At 40.0% G+C, this 15,459-nt stretch overlaps 2 protein-coding genes across 3 annotated transcripts in view; one reads left to right on the top strand and one right to left on the bottom strand.

The window, feature by feature from the left end:
* Positions 1-15,459, top strand: part of nlgn2a (neuroligin 2a) — a 356,614-nt gene that overhangs the window by 298,763 nt on the left and 42,392 nt on the right. The gene's annotated exons all lie outside the window — the stretch shown is intronic.
* Positions 306-9,441, bottom strand: LOC139066123 (uncharacterized). The gene is made up of 7 exons (XM_070548074.1): positions 9,265-9,441; positions 6,062-6,265; positions 4,732-5,780; positions 4,581-4,650; positions 3,491-3,665; positions 2,592-2,757; positions 306-1,871 (listed from the first exon to the last, which is right to left on the bottom strand). Exons 2-6 carry the CDS (start codon positions 6,261-6,263, stop codon positions 2,592-2,594), a joined length of 1,662 nt encoding a protein of 553 aa, XP_070404175.1. The 5' UTR covers positions 6,264-6,265; positions 9,265-9,441; the 3' UTR covers positions 306-1,871.

The raw sequence follows: 15,459 nt of genomic DNA, 5'->3' as shown, positions 1-15,459 counted from the left end.
TCACTTAGGGTTCGTACGGAAAAGGGAATTTCTTGAAAATGCTGAGATTGTGGTTAGGGTACACACTGTTAGACATTTCATTGGGTTTTTTACAGTACCTTACTGGCAACACTGTTGCCAGTAAGGTACTGTAATTTCCATTTACAGTATCTTACTGGAAACAGTGTTGCCAGTTAGGTACTGTAAATTGAAATTACAGTAGTGGTACTGCATTTGTATTTTACAGTTCTATTACTGTTATTTTACAGTATGGTCTCAGTTACTGTAAAACTAAAATACAGTACCAGTATTGGTACTGTATTTTAGTTTTACAGTAACTGAGACCATACTGTAAAATAACAGTAATAGAACCGTAAAATAACAGTTATGGTACTGTATAAATTAAAATGAGGTAGGACCACTACTGTAAAAAAATGTTTCTTACAGTACAGTGTTGTACCATTTTTTGTTCATACTTGTAGACTGTTTAATTATAATTAAAATTGTAATAAAATAATTTTAAAGTTTAATGAATGATCTTAAAGTTTTCCTAAATTGACTTAAACAACTATATTAAATCAAAACAAACTTCTCTTACAAAACATAGGATTCTTTATTTCGAACACCTCAAACGTAAAAAACATGAGAGGTGATCTTATGTAGAAAAAAATCTCATTCAAAATATTAGAAATTCACCTCAAATCATTACTGGAAAAAATAAAACATTTTACAGCTTATAGAACATCAGAAACAGGCAAACTAACTTTTACTCATTAACTTTGAAGTATTACTATTATAAGACATATAGTGTATTGATTAGTTTATAGTTTGTAAACAGTAACACGAGTAATTGTTCAGTACACGAACAAAGTTTCTTTGAAAGGATATTCCACCCATAAATGAACTGTAGTCTTTTGTTGTATTCCCCAGAGTTAGATCAGTAGGGGAAAATCTTTTGTAACCAGCTCAGTCATCCATTTCTGGCAGTGTTAGCTTTAGCTTAGCATACACAATGTAAGTGAATATTAACAGCTAGCATTTACTGTGAAAAAAGTCATATTACTCGATAATAATCCTAATTTTTCTTGGAGACCTCAATAATCATAATGACTTCAACTGACAATAATAAAGAACACAAAGGGATTACAGGAGTCTATTTATAGTTGTGCTGTCGGCTAGCGCAGAAAGGCATAAGATAATGACACTGCAGCCCAAAACTCATTGTTCTCATAATTCACAGGGTGAAATGTTGTTAATGTTATAAGAGTAAACTTTAAGACAGCAAACTGGGAGCTTTATGGTCACTGCAACATGTTACTGTGCCTTTTAACATCGACTTACAGCGATGCTGTGTTGTGATGTAGCACGAGGTCTAAACAGGCTCCTATTATTCCTTTGTGTTATTATTTTAATTTGCTGTTAATATTTATTACACTAAATGCTAGCCATTAACATTCACTTACATTGTTTATGGTAAGCTAAAGAAAACAAAATACTACCAGAACAGGGGAGCAATTGGGCTGTTTACAAAATGTTTTTCCTCACTGATTTAACAGAAAAAATTTCAATGGATCAGCAATTGAAAGAGTAGAATACATTGCTTTTCACAATACAAAAACATTTGTTTACAATGTAACAGTGCAACATTTGCTGTTAGAAATCTGCATTGAAAAATATTACAATAACAAATTAATAAATGAATTAATAAACTAAGTAATAACAGTGCAATGGATAGTGCAATCTATGAGCATATGCTGCATCAGGAAACATACAAAACCTGCAAAACTGTAGTTTTCAAGAACAGAATGAAATAATGCTTGTTTTTTTTACTGATTCTGATGGGTGAAGAACCTGGCCAGAATGTTGTCCCCTCGTCTGATGCCCCAGTGGTCCTAAAAAGGACAAAGAATGTACAGGTGAAACTTGAAAACTTAGAATTTGGTGTAAACTCTTCAATTCAAAGGGGAAACTAATATATGAGACAGACTTATTCCAAATATTTCAGCCTTTATTTGTTATATTAGTGATGATTCAATTCAATTCAATTCAAAAATACTTTATTAATCCCAGAGGGAAATTGATTAATCCCAGAGGGAAATTGATTGAACAAATTGATAATGATTTACAGCTGATTATAGTTAGTACACATGCACAAATACAGACTGTATATGTCTCGTATTTACATTGTTTTAATGTATATCCAAAAAATGTATTCTGATGGTACATTGTTTTAATTTCTTTTTTATCCTTCTGACGGCATGGCGGCGCGCCAAGACAAAATACACATAGCGGAAACCCTGATGCATCACTCAATTCAGCGTCTGTGCAGAAACTCACTGAGGAATTTTTATCCGCTGCAAATAACGCAAATAAAAACAAAATATTTTAGCAGAAAAAATTGACCAAAACGATACGCTAGTGGACCGAACTGAAACGGTTCTAAGTAATGCAAAAGTAGTGTAATGCCTTACATTTTAAAATCTGTGATATTGTAATGTAATGAATTACTTTAAAATGAGGGTAACAATAATAAATAATGCATTACAGTTTTGAAGTAACTTGCCCAACACTGTTTATGTATATCAACCATACCCTAAAAATACGTATCTCACCTATTCCATGTTCTTCCACTCAAACTCTGTTAGCTGGCGAAGGAAGGACAGCACTCTGGGGTTCATGGTGGCTGATTTTCTTTTGACCAACTGTCCGGTCTTGCGACTAACTCCAGTCCGTGCTGTGCATTTGCTCCCATCTTCAGGATTGATTCTCAAGAAGAATCTGCATAAAGATGAGAAAGAAAAACAACAACAAAAATATTAAGTGCAATTTTAGTTAAGATAAATGCAGTCTGGAAGAGTGATTTAACAAAATCGGGGTATGATTCCACTATTTCTGTTAATTTGCTAAAGGATTACAATATATTACATCCCTGCGAACTCAGAAGATGTAAAAAATCTGAGAACTAAAATCAGACCAGCATAGATGTTCCCAGCATATGTTGTTTTGGTGCTGGTTTAGCTGGTGAACCAGCATTATATGCTAGTCTAGCATGCTGGTCCAGGATGGGATGCTGGTCTATCATTCCATGACAAGCATACCATGCAACATATACTGGTAACCAGCAATGCTGGTTTATGCTGTTTTTTTCAGCATGGTCAGTGGTGATTTTGCTTGATTTGACAAACATTAAGTTGCAACCTTGAAACAACAGCTATACGTGCTGTGAGCAGCGTTCTGCAGCATCCTGACAGTTTTTGGGCATGCTGTCTCCATGACTGTGATCCAAATGATGATGTAACAAGCTACAACAAAGATAGTTTATGAACAAGATTAATCCACCTCCTTTCTCTGAAAATTTATTCTTAGAAAGAGCGACTTAGACCTGACTGAAGACACCCCCCCCCCCCCCCCCCCAACACACACACACACACACTCAATATGCATGTATGATATATTACTGGCTTTTGTGATTTCTCAGTGCCTTTAAAATAAAAAATAAAAAGATTCCTACCGTTGAATGAACTCCAGTGTTGCACATGCAGGCTCCTGGTATTCCACATTGAAAGCATAGAAGCTTGCCATCAACACAGAAAGTGCATCTGCAAAACCCAGGTCCTCATCTAAAATGTAGGCCACCTTTCCCTCGATGCTCACCATCCACTTGGTTGCCTCAAGGTATGTGGTTCCTATGAGACAAAACATATACACTTCAAAATCGAACATACCAATCTTTGCAACAACAGTGTTTCGCTAAATGCAAAATAAGATGACTGACCTGCAGAATTTATTGTTGTTTTTATATGTTAAAATGATGTAAAGTATGTGAGATTTAGATATATATAGCCTATATTTGTGCACTTCCACTAACCATAATCATAGTTTGAAAAGAATTTAAATATCATGAAACATTACAATTTTTTTAACACTGCCAGCTCCTTCCTGTCTGGCTGGACTTTAACACTAGCAGTGCACAAAGTTGTGATTTAACAGTTATTGAAAGGTTGAATATGGAACATCTAGTGTTTACAAGTGGTATCGCAACAATAGAACAAATTTTCTAGCTGATTCTGGGCTAAGAATCAGCTGCTTGACTTGTCGAGTTCACCATTTAACATAGCCTCGCTGTGCCGAACGAACACTTTAAAAAAATATTTTACAGCAACGGAGCCCTCTAGCAGCTGGTAGATGTGTCGTGCCCATCAAAATAAAATTTTGGTTATTATTTTTTTAAATATAACTTCCAAAGGAAAGAAACTGTACATTCATTCTGCACACCTCTAAACACCCCGTGGTATCTATATATATATATAAATTTTTTTTAAATATAACTTTTTATTAAAATGTTACATATTCTACCTTTACATTCAGAGTTCAAAAACTGATTCAGCTTAAGAATATCTGGGCATCAACTGCTGTTATTAGTGACATTTTAGCATGAAAATAAAGTGGAACATGTCTGGATATCGGCCATGAAAATTGGTCCAAAAAAATTGGCAGTACAAATTGGCCATCGGTTGACCGTGTCTCCTACATGTTGGCATTGGTATTGGCAATAGAAAAACCAATATTGTTCGACCTCTAATTTTTATATCTTCCCTTACCAAGCATTAGCAGTCTCGGTGATGGAGGTAATGCCCTCTCCCTCTCGATGGATGCCTTTGTTGAAGTTGTCTAACATGTTAAACATAAAACATGATAATTACACACAGCAAACATGCGTCACATTGTTCCTTTGACTATTTGCCAACTTACATCAACCAAAATGAAGATGGACTCCTCCTTTTCGCCAAAGCATTTCATCAGAAGTAGCATCGCTGCTATACCATGACAGCTTCGCTGCATTGTTGTGTTTCTGTCCAAATCCTGAAGAATGTGCTGAGTATCTTTATTGTGACTGTGGCTCCGGAAAAAATGCACGATTTTCTTCCCCTTGGTCTGAAGAGCCTCTCCAAGGCGATCACTAATGTCAATCCCTGTGAGGATTTTGAAGTGGTTGCAGAGTCCTCTTTTTGTAAAGAGAAATGGCCATTGCTCTTCAATCTCACAGACACTTGGAGGAGGGCAAGTATTAATCATGTGGCGTTGATAAATGTAAGTCAAATCCATTGAAAAGTCTATATCTGGTGAGTCAGCAGCTCTAGGGCCAACAGACTGAAATGTGGCAGCCATTTGTTTTCTTCTCTCCTCCAAAGAATCTGCCGTCTCTCCATCCGGGAGACATCTTGGTTGCCAGTTCACGCAGCCATAGCTGTCCAGTTTGCATCGAGACGTTTTGATTGTAGCGTCAGCATTGCTGGACTGTGTTGTCCTTGGTCTTCGTATTCTGTCACTCGTATTGTTCCGGTTGACATGTTCAACTCTTGTCTTCAGCTGGTTAATGAGAGAATAGTACCCTATTCCAATCTGTTCACCTTCTTCATTCATGTCTGCAAAAGTCAAAGGATATTTGGCAACAATAGTTTTTGCTATTTCAGTGCAGGCAGCTCTGTTGGGGTTTGAACAATGCTGCTGCATAGTGGACACTACAGTCCGCACCATTGCTCTCCTGTCTGCTGGGCTGGCTCTTTGGCCTCTTAACATGGTCTGGGACAGTGAAGCAGGCATCTTTTCCCATGGAATTTGGAACTGGCTGATCCAAGAATTTTGTGTTTTTAAAAGAGTGGATCCAGGATTATATGATTGTGTCTGAAGAGGTGTGAAACATGACTGTCCATTTTCTCTCTGTATATCCAAAGATGAGGTAGGAATCACGTTTCCACTTGGCACAGAGCTGACTTCAGTGTCCACTTTGTCTTTCAGTTCTTTGAAGATAATAAACATAATAAAAGTTTTTTTTTGCACATCTAAATTATTTACAGTATTAACACTTTACATACAACCTTACATAACTTAAATACTGGCACTGTGTTTATGGCATTGTTACAGGGAGGATTTCACAAACAATTTCAGAGTGCTCATTCAACTTATAAAACTTTTATCATTGTAGAGTAACCAAGGACAGTAGTTTAAAATGATAGAGACTACTAATCTTAGAATAAATGAATATGTTGTGTTAAGATTTGGTGAACATGTTTTTTTTTACCTCTTTGTTTGAAGGCCTGAAGTAATTTACGGCACTGGATTGGTGTCAAATATTCCTGAAAGTCAGCCTTCTCAAGAAAGGCAAGATCCTCTTTCTTTGTGACTCCAACCACAGAAGAGAGGTGTTCAGTAATGGCCAGTAGTCTTTCATGGTCCAATTCAGGCAGCACTCGCTGAATTTCATCAATGCACTCGACCTCCATATCTAGGGAAAAGAACACACTGAGTGATGCAAGGAAACAACAGGGAGGTTCATGATATGATAAACTGGCATTGGATAAAAGTCTTGTAGCCTATCTGCATTAACGTATGCATATTTATGGTCTGGGTTATATAAATGATAAACTCCAAGATCTATTAATAGCACTGAGTGATGTACCAAAACAACAAAGTGGACCTGTTTATCATCAGTCAGTATCAAGGATATTTTTCCAAAGACTAGAGTGTCACCTGTGTGATCAAGAGGAACAACAAGACCTTTGGTATATTTGGTTCCTTTATAAAACACAGCTGAAACTTCAGAGGTTTTTCCTTTATCAATATCAGCTTCCTTTAAAATCATCTGTATGTCTTTGTTGTATGAGTGTTCATCAATGCCGTTTGCCTCACCGGCAATCTGAATGAGAGGTGGGAATAACTGCCCACAACCTAAATAAGACTGTAGGAGCTGATGTCTCTCTGCTAGTGTTTTACTTAAGTGTAAAAAGTTGTGCATTTTTCTGGCACACTCTTTGAAGTAGGAGTGTTTACTCTCAAACCTCAGTGTCCACAACCGTATCAAGGGTCCAAACTTGAGAATGAGACTTGGATAATGCAACACATAATGATGCTTTGGTTTGAGAGACTGATCAGGAAACATGGTGCTACGTAAGTAGATATATTCTTCTAGCAAAACTTTTAGATATGCAATCTCGTTCTGATGAACTTTTGGAGCACAGATAAACTCAACTATTCTCCTTAGTTTTAGACACAATTGCCAAACCTCACTTCCAAGGGGATTTTTTATCGACTTACCCACATAAACTGGTAACAGCCGTAAGAAACACCAGTTCTGTGCTGCTGAACCACTAAGCCTTTTAGCATTTTCCTTAATCTCACATGGTTTGTTGTGCGAGTCACTGCCAAAAAGTTTTGTCTGTGCGATTGCCTGATTTATCTGGTCATAAGTGAAATGTTTTTCAAATTTTATCAGATGCTTAATATAAAGAGCTAAATCATCTGCCACTATTCCCTCAAAAAGGTCATGCCCAAGACATGGAGGAAGACCCAAGCAGACATGAAATGTTGCTAGCGAGTTGAAACTGGAATCAAATTTGATTCCATTAACTATTTGTTTGTCATAATTCAGTTGTCGAACACTATCATTGTAGTTTGCAGGTGTTCTTTGTGGGCCAAACAGAAGTGGTGATTTTACAAATGTTTCTCTGTCAATCATGCAGTACCTACAAAAGTGTGTGCTACTGCTAAAATTTTCAGTGAATCCACCAATAGAGTGGGAACCAAGATTATCACCACATATGGCAATCAATGATGCCTTGACGTTGGCTCCATCTTCCACCTGAAAACCTGAAAGCTCCAAGTCTTTTAGGTCTGTTATGAGGTGGGAAAATATTTTTTCTTGTCCAAAAGCCTTAAAATCCTGTTCTCTGCAAAGTAAGACGAGCTGTGCAGGGTCAACGGTGGATCGATTATGTGGTAGTATTTCTCCTAGTGTCATGTACATGGCCATGATTTTGTGTTTTTTTTTGCCAGAACCTAAGGGATTAGTCACTTCAAATGCATCCATGTACAGAATGACTGAAACAGATGGTGACAATCCTTGTAAAATGCTATTTTGTTTGAAGTTTTGGCCATCACTTACATCATTTAAAACCATTTCATCATGTACCAATTGGTTAGATTGAGCAAACTGCTCCTTTACTGTTGATTGCCTAAACAAGGCAGCAAGTGTCTCTTTTACTGGTACATACTGGCAAAAACGTTCTTTTCCACCAGAATCTGTTCCCAAGTATAACTGGGTTGGAGCAACATAGTCAAACTTTTCTTTGAAAAATGTTTTCCTAGTTCTGTCTGATCTCAAGATACCATCATTGTAAATTGTCAATAGATCCTCTTGTTCAAGTTCTTTAACAATATTCTGTATTTCAGTTTCATTTAAGTTATTCTGTTCCAGCTTCTCCTCCACTTTTTTAATTACGTGGCTCATTCCGGTGGAGTGGATTTGTTGAAATTCCTGAACTATGCACTGTACTGTTGTTGCTGGTAAAAGAAGTTTGGCTTGTAGTTTTAAGTAAAATAGTGCTAAGTTCTTTAGAAATGTGTCAGGGTTAGACTCTGAGTTGTTTTCATGACTTTCAAGAGGAGACAAAATATCATCATGATGGACCTGGGTGTGTTCATCGTAAGTTTGTACATCTGCATTCTTTGGTTCTTCTGGCTTTGGAACAAATTGTTGCCTGTGTTTTCTTGAGATGTGTGTGGCAAAAGATGACCTCACTCTGAAATATTTTGAGCAACCCTCAAATGGACAAGTGATTTTTTTGCCATTACGTATGTGTACTCTTAAATGAATGCACAGCAAGGAAATATTATCTGCTGCAAAATCACATCCTTGAACACTACATTCATGAATGCCACCTGGCTGATAATTCTGGATTTTTTGTGACTCTGTAGGTGTATGATTCCTGTGTGTGTGTGACTTTAATGCAGAAAATGTTCTAAAAATGGCAGAACATGTTTCTATGCCACATGAAAACCGGTGGTTAGCCAGATTTCTGTGACTTTTTGCATGAACAAAAAAGCTTTTGTAACTTTCACTGCCATGGCTACAAACTTTACACCTAAACATAGTTGAAGTCCTCAAACAATTACTAAAAATATAGATAAGACTTCAGTTATGTGAAGGAAAAAAAAAACTCCGGTTAGTGTGGCGTTGTGCCCAAGCTCATCCGAGTTATTTCTTTATTTTTTTCGAATTGTTTCTACGCTACACAGAGTCAAACGTTAAGACCCCAAATTGTTTTAGACAATGTCAGCTTTTACTTTCGTGTGAAGAAAAAACTAAGAAAAAAAGCGATGAGAAAAATCCGCAAAGTCCCGTTCTCTTTGAAATAAAGCTCTGAAATAATAAAAGCTAACACACTGACCCGCAGCAAAACTCCACTAAAAAGATAGCACATTGAAATGCTTAAATGAAAAGTTTACCTTGGATAGTCGGTACTTGGTGGAACTTGGTCTTTTCGCTGGAGAAATTATAAGCGCTGCCGGTAGTCTTCCCCGTGTATGTCCCACACTTGCTCGTGTGCCGGTGAACTGTGGTTACAATGACTGCTCTTTTCGAAAAAGTGGCGGTTCTCCGTCTTGAAGGATTTAACAAACTAAATCATTAAATGCAAAAATGACCGTTAATAACAGCTACTTACTGTAATTTTATAATAACTGTAATTTTACAGTACTAAATTGTAAATCTGGTAACTCGGCTGATGCAATCGTTCCTTGTCAGGTGACGTAAATAACTTTACAGCTTCGTACTGATAAATTACAGTAAAAATATTGAAGTAACTTTCAGTTTATAGTACCTTACTGTATTTTCATAAACTACAGTAGCAAACTGTAAACTAATTACCACGTGACTTCAAACTCCCATGGTGCAATGCAAATTACAGTTACTAACTGTAGAAATTGTTTTACAGTTTAGTACTGTAAGATATGTGGTAAATTACTGTAGAAATTACAGCCGCGTCTAACAGTGCAGTTATCAAAGTGCTCGACTATCTAGCAAAACAATGGCAGCTTCAAATTTTAGTCTCATGTTTTCCTCTAAATAAATTGGTGATTTAAATGGTTGATTTTTGGTTGCAAAAAAAGCATTTTTGGATGAGTGCTGGATGGCACTGAGGACATAATAGGACTGCAGTAGCTCAGGATGTAGAACAGGTTGGCCAGTAATCGGAAGGTTGCAGGTTCAATCCCGGCAAATCGGAACGTTGCATGTTACGATCCAGGCTGTCTAGGGGGCCTGGGGTAACAACTGAGGACGCATGTTCTCATGGTAAAAGTAACAGAACAACATTTATTTACATAAATATAAACACAAAACACAAATTAACAAGACACATCAGCAGCAATGCAAAACGAGTAACAACTAAACTCTCATATTAACCAAATTAATACCAAAACACCGAGAGACCATCACATCATTTCCTAATTTCCGAGTGATGTCTTAATTACAGCAAATGAAGGGGTAAAGTTTCCTTTACCCCTAGAAAGGCTAACGGTCAAACACAGAGAGGTTCCTAAGCTCCCACCAAAGTTGTCACATAATACTTTAACTTAACAAAACCAAAACCAAAAGCTGCTGAGGAGACAGCACACCAGAGAGAACCTCCCTGGCCTGCTGCTCCCTGAACTGAGGGCTGGCTGACTTGGTGGCAGAGCTGGGCATCAGGATCAGCTGGGAGAGTCTAACTGGGAGGCAATCTAGTGAGATTGGAGCCAGGTACTGTATCTCCTCTCTCTCTCTCACACACACACACACACACACACACACACACACACACACACACACACACACACACACACACACACACACACATACACAGGGAAAAACCCAAATGGCCCTGAGCCATAACGCTTCCCCTCTAAAAAGGATAATTAAGGTTTACACACTTAATTATACTATATCACATATCCCCGCCTTACATACGGTGCCATCCCATGCAACCCCTGCTTCTGAAATTCCCTTGGTGGAACAACATTCAGCAGGAAGGTGACAATCTGCGCTGGGTTGATGGTGCGGACTCGACCGTGCCAAAAGTCCCACATCCACTGATCACGCAGGGTCCAGCCGAACTCTCCTCGATAGTGACTCACTGTCTGCTCGCTCAGTTCTCCCAGACAGGATTCCATCAAAGTCTTTAACACAAAGAATAAGTCCACAGTGAGAAGATAACAAATTCTGACCTCCTTGTTCCAGAGTCATTAGGCAGGCTTCCACAGCAGGAGTGTTCCATCTGTGAAAACGGAAGGGGGGAGGGGGACCAACGGAGCGACCACCTGGCCGCTGCAGTAGCGTCCCAGTCAGACGTGCCATACCAAGTGGGTTCCTCTCACCCACTGAAGATCAATCCCTCTCGTGATCCATCCTTTTGATCCGTCTTCTAGGGCACAACTGAAGTGTCACCTCCCCGCTCGCACACCATGCACCACCAAGGTTTTCAGAACAGAGCTGCTGTGAACTATTCCAAAAGCAAAACATAAGTAATAAGAACAGTAAGCCAGAGAACACACGTCCAAGTATGGTTTGGGATCAAAGATCCCAGACAAGCCCCCATTTGGGAGCCATAACATTGCAGGTTGAATCCCGGCTGCAGAGACTGCTGCTGTTGTGTTCTTGGGCAAGTCACTTAATCTGGTGGTGTTCGGAGGGAACGCTGGCACCTGAGCTCAGAAGCCTTGCCTCTGTCAGTGCGCCCCAGGCTACACTGTAGCTCATCGCCATCAGTGTGTGAATGGATGAATGATAGACTGTGGTGTGAAGTGCTTTGGAGTCCTTTGACTCTGAAAGGTGCTATACAACTGCAAGTCACTTATCAAAAGATTGGGGCAATGGTGGACATGTCCCTCCTCCCCCATGTGGAAGTTTTGGCTCATTCTTGATTTCCACTAATTTTTGCAGATATTAAGTGTAAATGAGATCTATTGATCATGCTGTCCCAAGATAGTGTAATAATCCCCCCCACCCACCCACCCACACACCCCCTCCCTCACACACACACACACAAACCACACACCATCACCACCAGTGAAGCATTTTGTGTTCTCCTCTACCTCTTAAATCCTTCCTTGGATGGCACCTAAACTTGCTGGCACACACTAGAAAGGGAGCGTCATGCAAAGGGTGGAGACCTCACAAGGCATTGGTTGGTCTGTGGGTCTCTGAGGTTCTCTGAGACACATGTTTTCTTTTAAGAGGTTAAGGCTAAAGGTTGCCTAACTTTGAGCCTTGGGGGACTCCTTGAATCATCCTCATGAAACTAGATTTGTGTCAATAAAAACTATCTAACTGAAAGGTTGCTTCTAAATCCCTCTTTAAACACCTCATTAACCCGGTATCAGTAGATATAAATCCGCTAACAGCCCAGAGCGATGATATTTAATTATTTCTGCAGCAGCATGTTGCAGTGTAGAAATGCTGGAAAAGGTTGAACATTTATCTGAAGAAGTGACTTTTAAACATAAATTTTAACTGAATTGCAAGTTTGATTCTATCTGCTAATTACATTTAGGTGTTTTAAATATTAAACAGCAGTCCATCCAGCATGTGTCAGTCTCTGGCGGGCCCACTTTTACCACAGTGATTTCACCTATGAGCTAAAGGTCTGAAACCAGATAAAACACAGAATTTGCTCTTTATTCCCCCTTTTTTCTACGTAACCGAATGCCCATGAGCTGTTGTTGTTGCTGATAGAAAAGGTGACAGACACGGATACAGAGATCATCTGAGCCTCAGATAAGTATACCAGGGCTGACAACAACACCTCAAAGAGACAACACGGTTCTGTCTGGGAAAGCATGAGGTAGGTGTTTGGGAGCGGAAAAACAAAGAAAGCAGGCCATGGTCCTCCTCATCTTCATCCCTGGCAGTGCTCTACCTTTGGCCAGTTGCCAGGCAACGGTGTGCTTGACAACAGCCGAGGATGAGTTGATGTGGCTCTCCTGTCGCAGCGGAGAATTGTTGGAAGCGAATGTCAAACATTCCCTGCAGCGCTCACTCAAGGTCAGTGGGTGAACTGAGCAAACTGTCCGAGTCCTCGGATGGATTAGATTTCATCTCGTACACGTGCTGCTGCTGCTGCCAGTCCAGAATCAAACACACACACGCATCATGTGGACACGGCTCCTTTTCACAGCTGTGTGTTTGTGTCTCCCATTTCCTCTGTGAGTAAGTGAGTTCCTCTGCATCCCACAGCGAGTGAGCCCACCCGCCCATGTTTTGCTCCCTCAGTCTCAAAGCACACACATCGGCAGAGACCCACCACTGCCTACACCTGTTGCTTATGGTAATGCTGCCACTGATTCACACACACACACACACACACACACACACACACACACACACAAAGGGTCTGTCAGTGGGAGGTGAGAATAAAAAGCCAACCAAGACCAGCAGATGAAACAGATTACCAGATAAAAACATTTGACAACATCATCTGTTGTGTTTTTTGTAATATTTGACAACTCATCATTGACTCCGTGCAAATACAACAGACACGTTCATTAGAGATCGCTATACTGTGAAATATTACAACGGAAATCCTAACGCTGGCATCTATTATCAACCCAAAAACCCGGTTTTTAACATCAGAGCAAATTCCTCTAATGTGTTAAAAAGCGTGCGGGATCATGCGGCCGTCATGTTGTTTGGGTAAGGCGTGGTCTCTTTGGTTCAAAAGTGCAAATCAATTCCTGAACAACAGCAGAATGGATCTTTTGAAGATGTTGTAGGAAATCGGTTCAGGACAATCCATACTCGCAGCAAAACGGGCGCTGCATTGATGTTGGATCGGCTGCTCAGCGAGAAGGCGCCCACTGCTCCAAAACTGCCAGAGAATAAAATAATGCAGCTTTTCAGAAAGGTTCACTTAGAGCAAAGAATGGATTATGAATGTTTTATGTTTTGTGATAAACTGGGAATAGATGCACATTGTTTATGTTTAAAGGCCAAGTTCACTGAAACTCTGCCCTCTGTTGACCTAGATCCTCCTACTGTTGGAGAACGGTTAATAGTAAATGTCCTGTATTTGTATAGGATCTTCTAGGGGTTCTACAACCCCCCCAAGGCGCTTCTCAACACATTCAGTCATTCACCCATTCACACACACATTCACACGTTGGTAGAGATGGACTGTAGCTACAGCTGCCCTGGGGCACACTGACAGAGATGAGACTGCTGACCATAAGAGCCACCGATCCCTCCAACCACCACCAGCAGGCAAGGTGGGTTAAGTGTCTTGCCCAAGGACACAACAGCAGCATTCTCTGGTCACAGCTGGGATAAAACTCACAACCTTCCAATTACTGGACAACCTGCTCTACTTCCTGAGTTACTGCTGTCCAGAAGTATAAACTATGCTTGAGTGTGCTCCAAGATCTCCTCTTGTTAGAAAATGTCTGAACGTACATCGGTAAGTATCTTTTGTACGTTCTTGCTGTGTTTCTCTTCAAATTCCATTTTTGGTTATTTTTTAAACACAGATAATGTTTTTTCTTTACCTTGCTAACGTTTTATTTGCGGTTGCAAACATCTTCGGAGCTGACGCTGATGGTGGCGTCACTTCCTACTCCGTTTATCCACGGGCAGCAGAGGATATTGTCGCCCTCTGCTGCCCGTTCTCCCCTCTCCGATGATGCAGTCCCATGTATGATCCAATGAGTAAACTCCATTGTCTCTGTTCATGGTCCCACATCCACGTCAAATGTGGAGTCGTTTACGAAATCCCATGCAAACTCTGCAATAAAACATAGATAGGAGAAACCGGACTCCAACTCAACACACGAACAATAGAACATAGAAAGGAGTGTGAGAAAGAAACAAGTCGAATACGCACAAGAGCAGCAAAACAAGAAGCAGAAAGTACAATGAAGAAATTGGCCGTAACGGATCACTGCACAAGAGAAAACCATGTAATGGACTGGGACAACACAAGGATCATAAACAGCGAACAACAGAAATACAAAAGATGGATTAAGGAAGCTATAGAGATAAGGAGACGTGGATGTGGGACCATGAACAGAGACGATGGGAGTTTACTATTTGGATCGCACATGGGACTGCATCACCGGAGAGGGGAGAATGGGCAGCAGAGGGCGACAACGTCCTCTGCCGCCCGCAGATAAACGGAGTAGGAAGTGACGCCACCGACAGCGTCAGCTCTGAGGATGTTTGCAGCCACAAACGAAACGTTAGCAAGGTAAACAAAACCTCTTCTGTGTTTAAAAAAGAACAAAAAATGGTACATCGGTAAGTGGTCAGAAGTCATCCCTGCCAGATGTGCAGTCCACCTCAACTGGATTATTTTTGATGAAGAGGAGCGGTGGTCTGAATCTGAGCTCCTTTGTAGTTTCCAAGATGCTGATGAAGTCTAGCCTGCGTATGGATGAAGATCACATCGGTCCACTTGTGTTAACCATCTCCATGTGTTACCTGCAACCCATGATCACTGGTACAGATTGTAACGTAAATCGATTGGAAAATTTGCATCTTTGACTTTGGACTTGGCTTTATCTTCACAACAACAGCTTTGGTAACAATCCATCTCCCATTCATAAACAACTCTCTGAAGTTCCTGACCTTCTTCTTCACCCAGGAATGGGGTCTCATCCCAAATCCAACCCTTT

This window comes from Nothobranchius furzeri, chromosome 2 (genome assembly GCF_043380555.1).
Source record: "Nothobranchius furzeri strain GRZ-AD chromosome 2, NfurGRZ-RIMD1, whole genome shotgun sequence".
Classification (NCBI taxonomy): Eukaryota; Metazoa; Chordata; class Actinopteri; order Cyprinodontiformes; family Nothobranchiidae; genus Nothobranchius; species Nothobranchius furzeri.
Note: the sequence above shows the minus strand (reverse complement) of the source record. Positions and strands in the feature narration are given on the sequence as shown.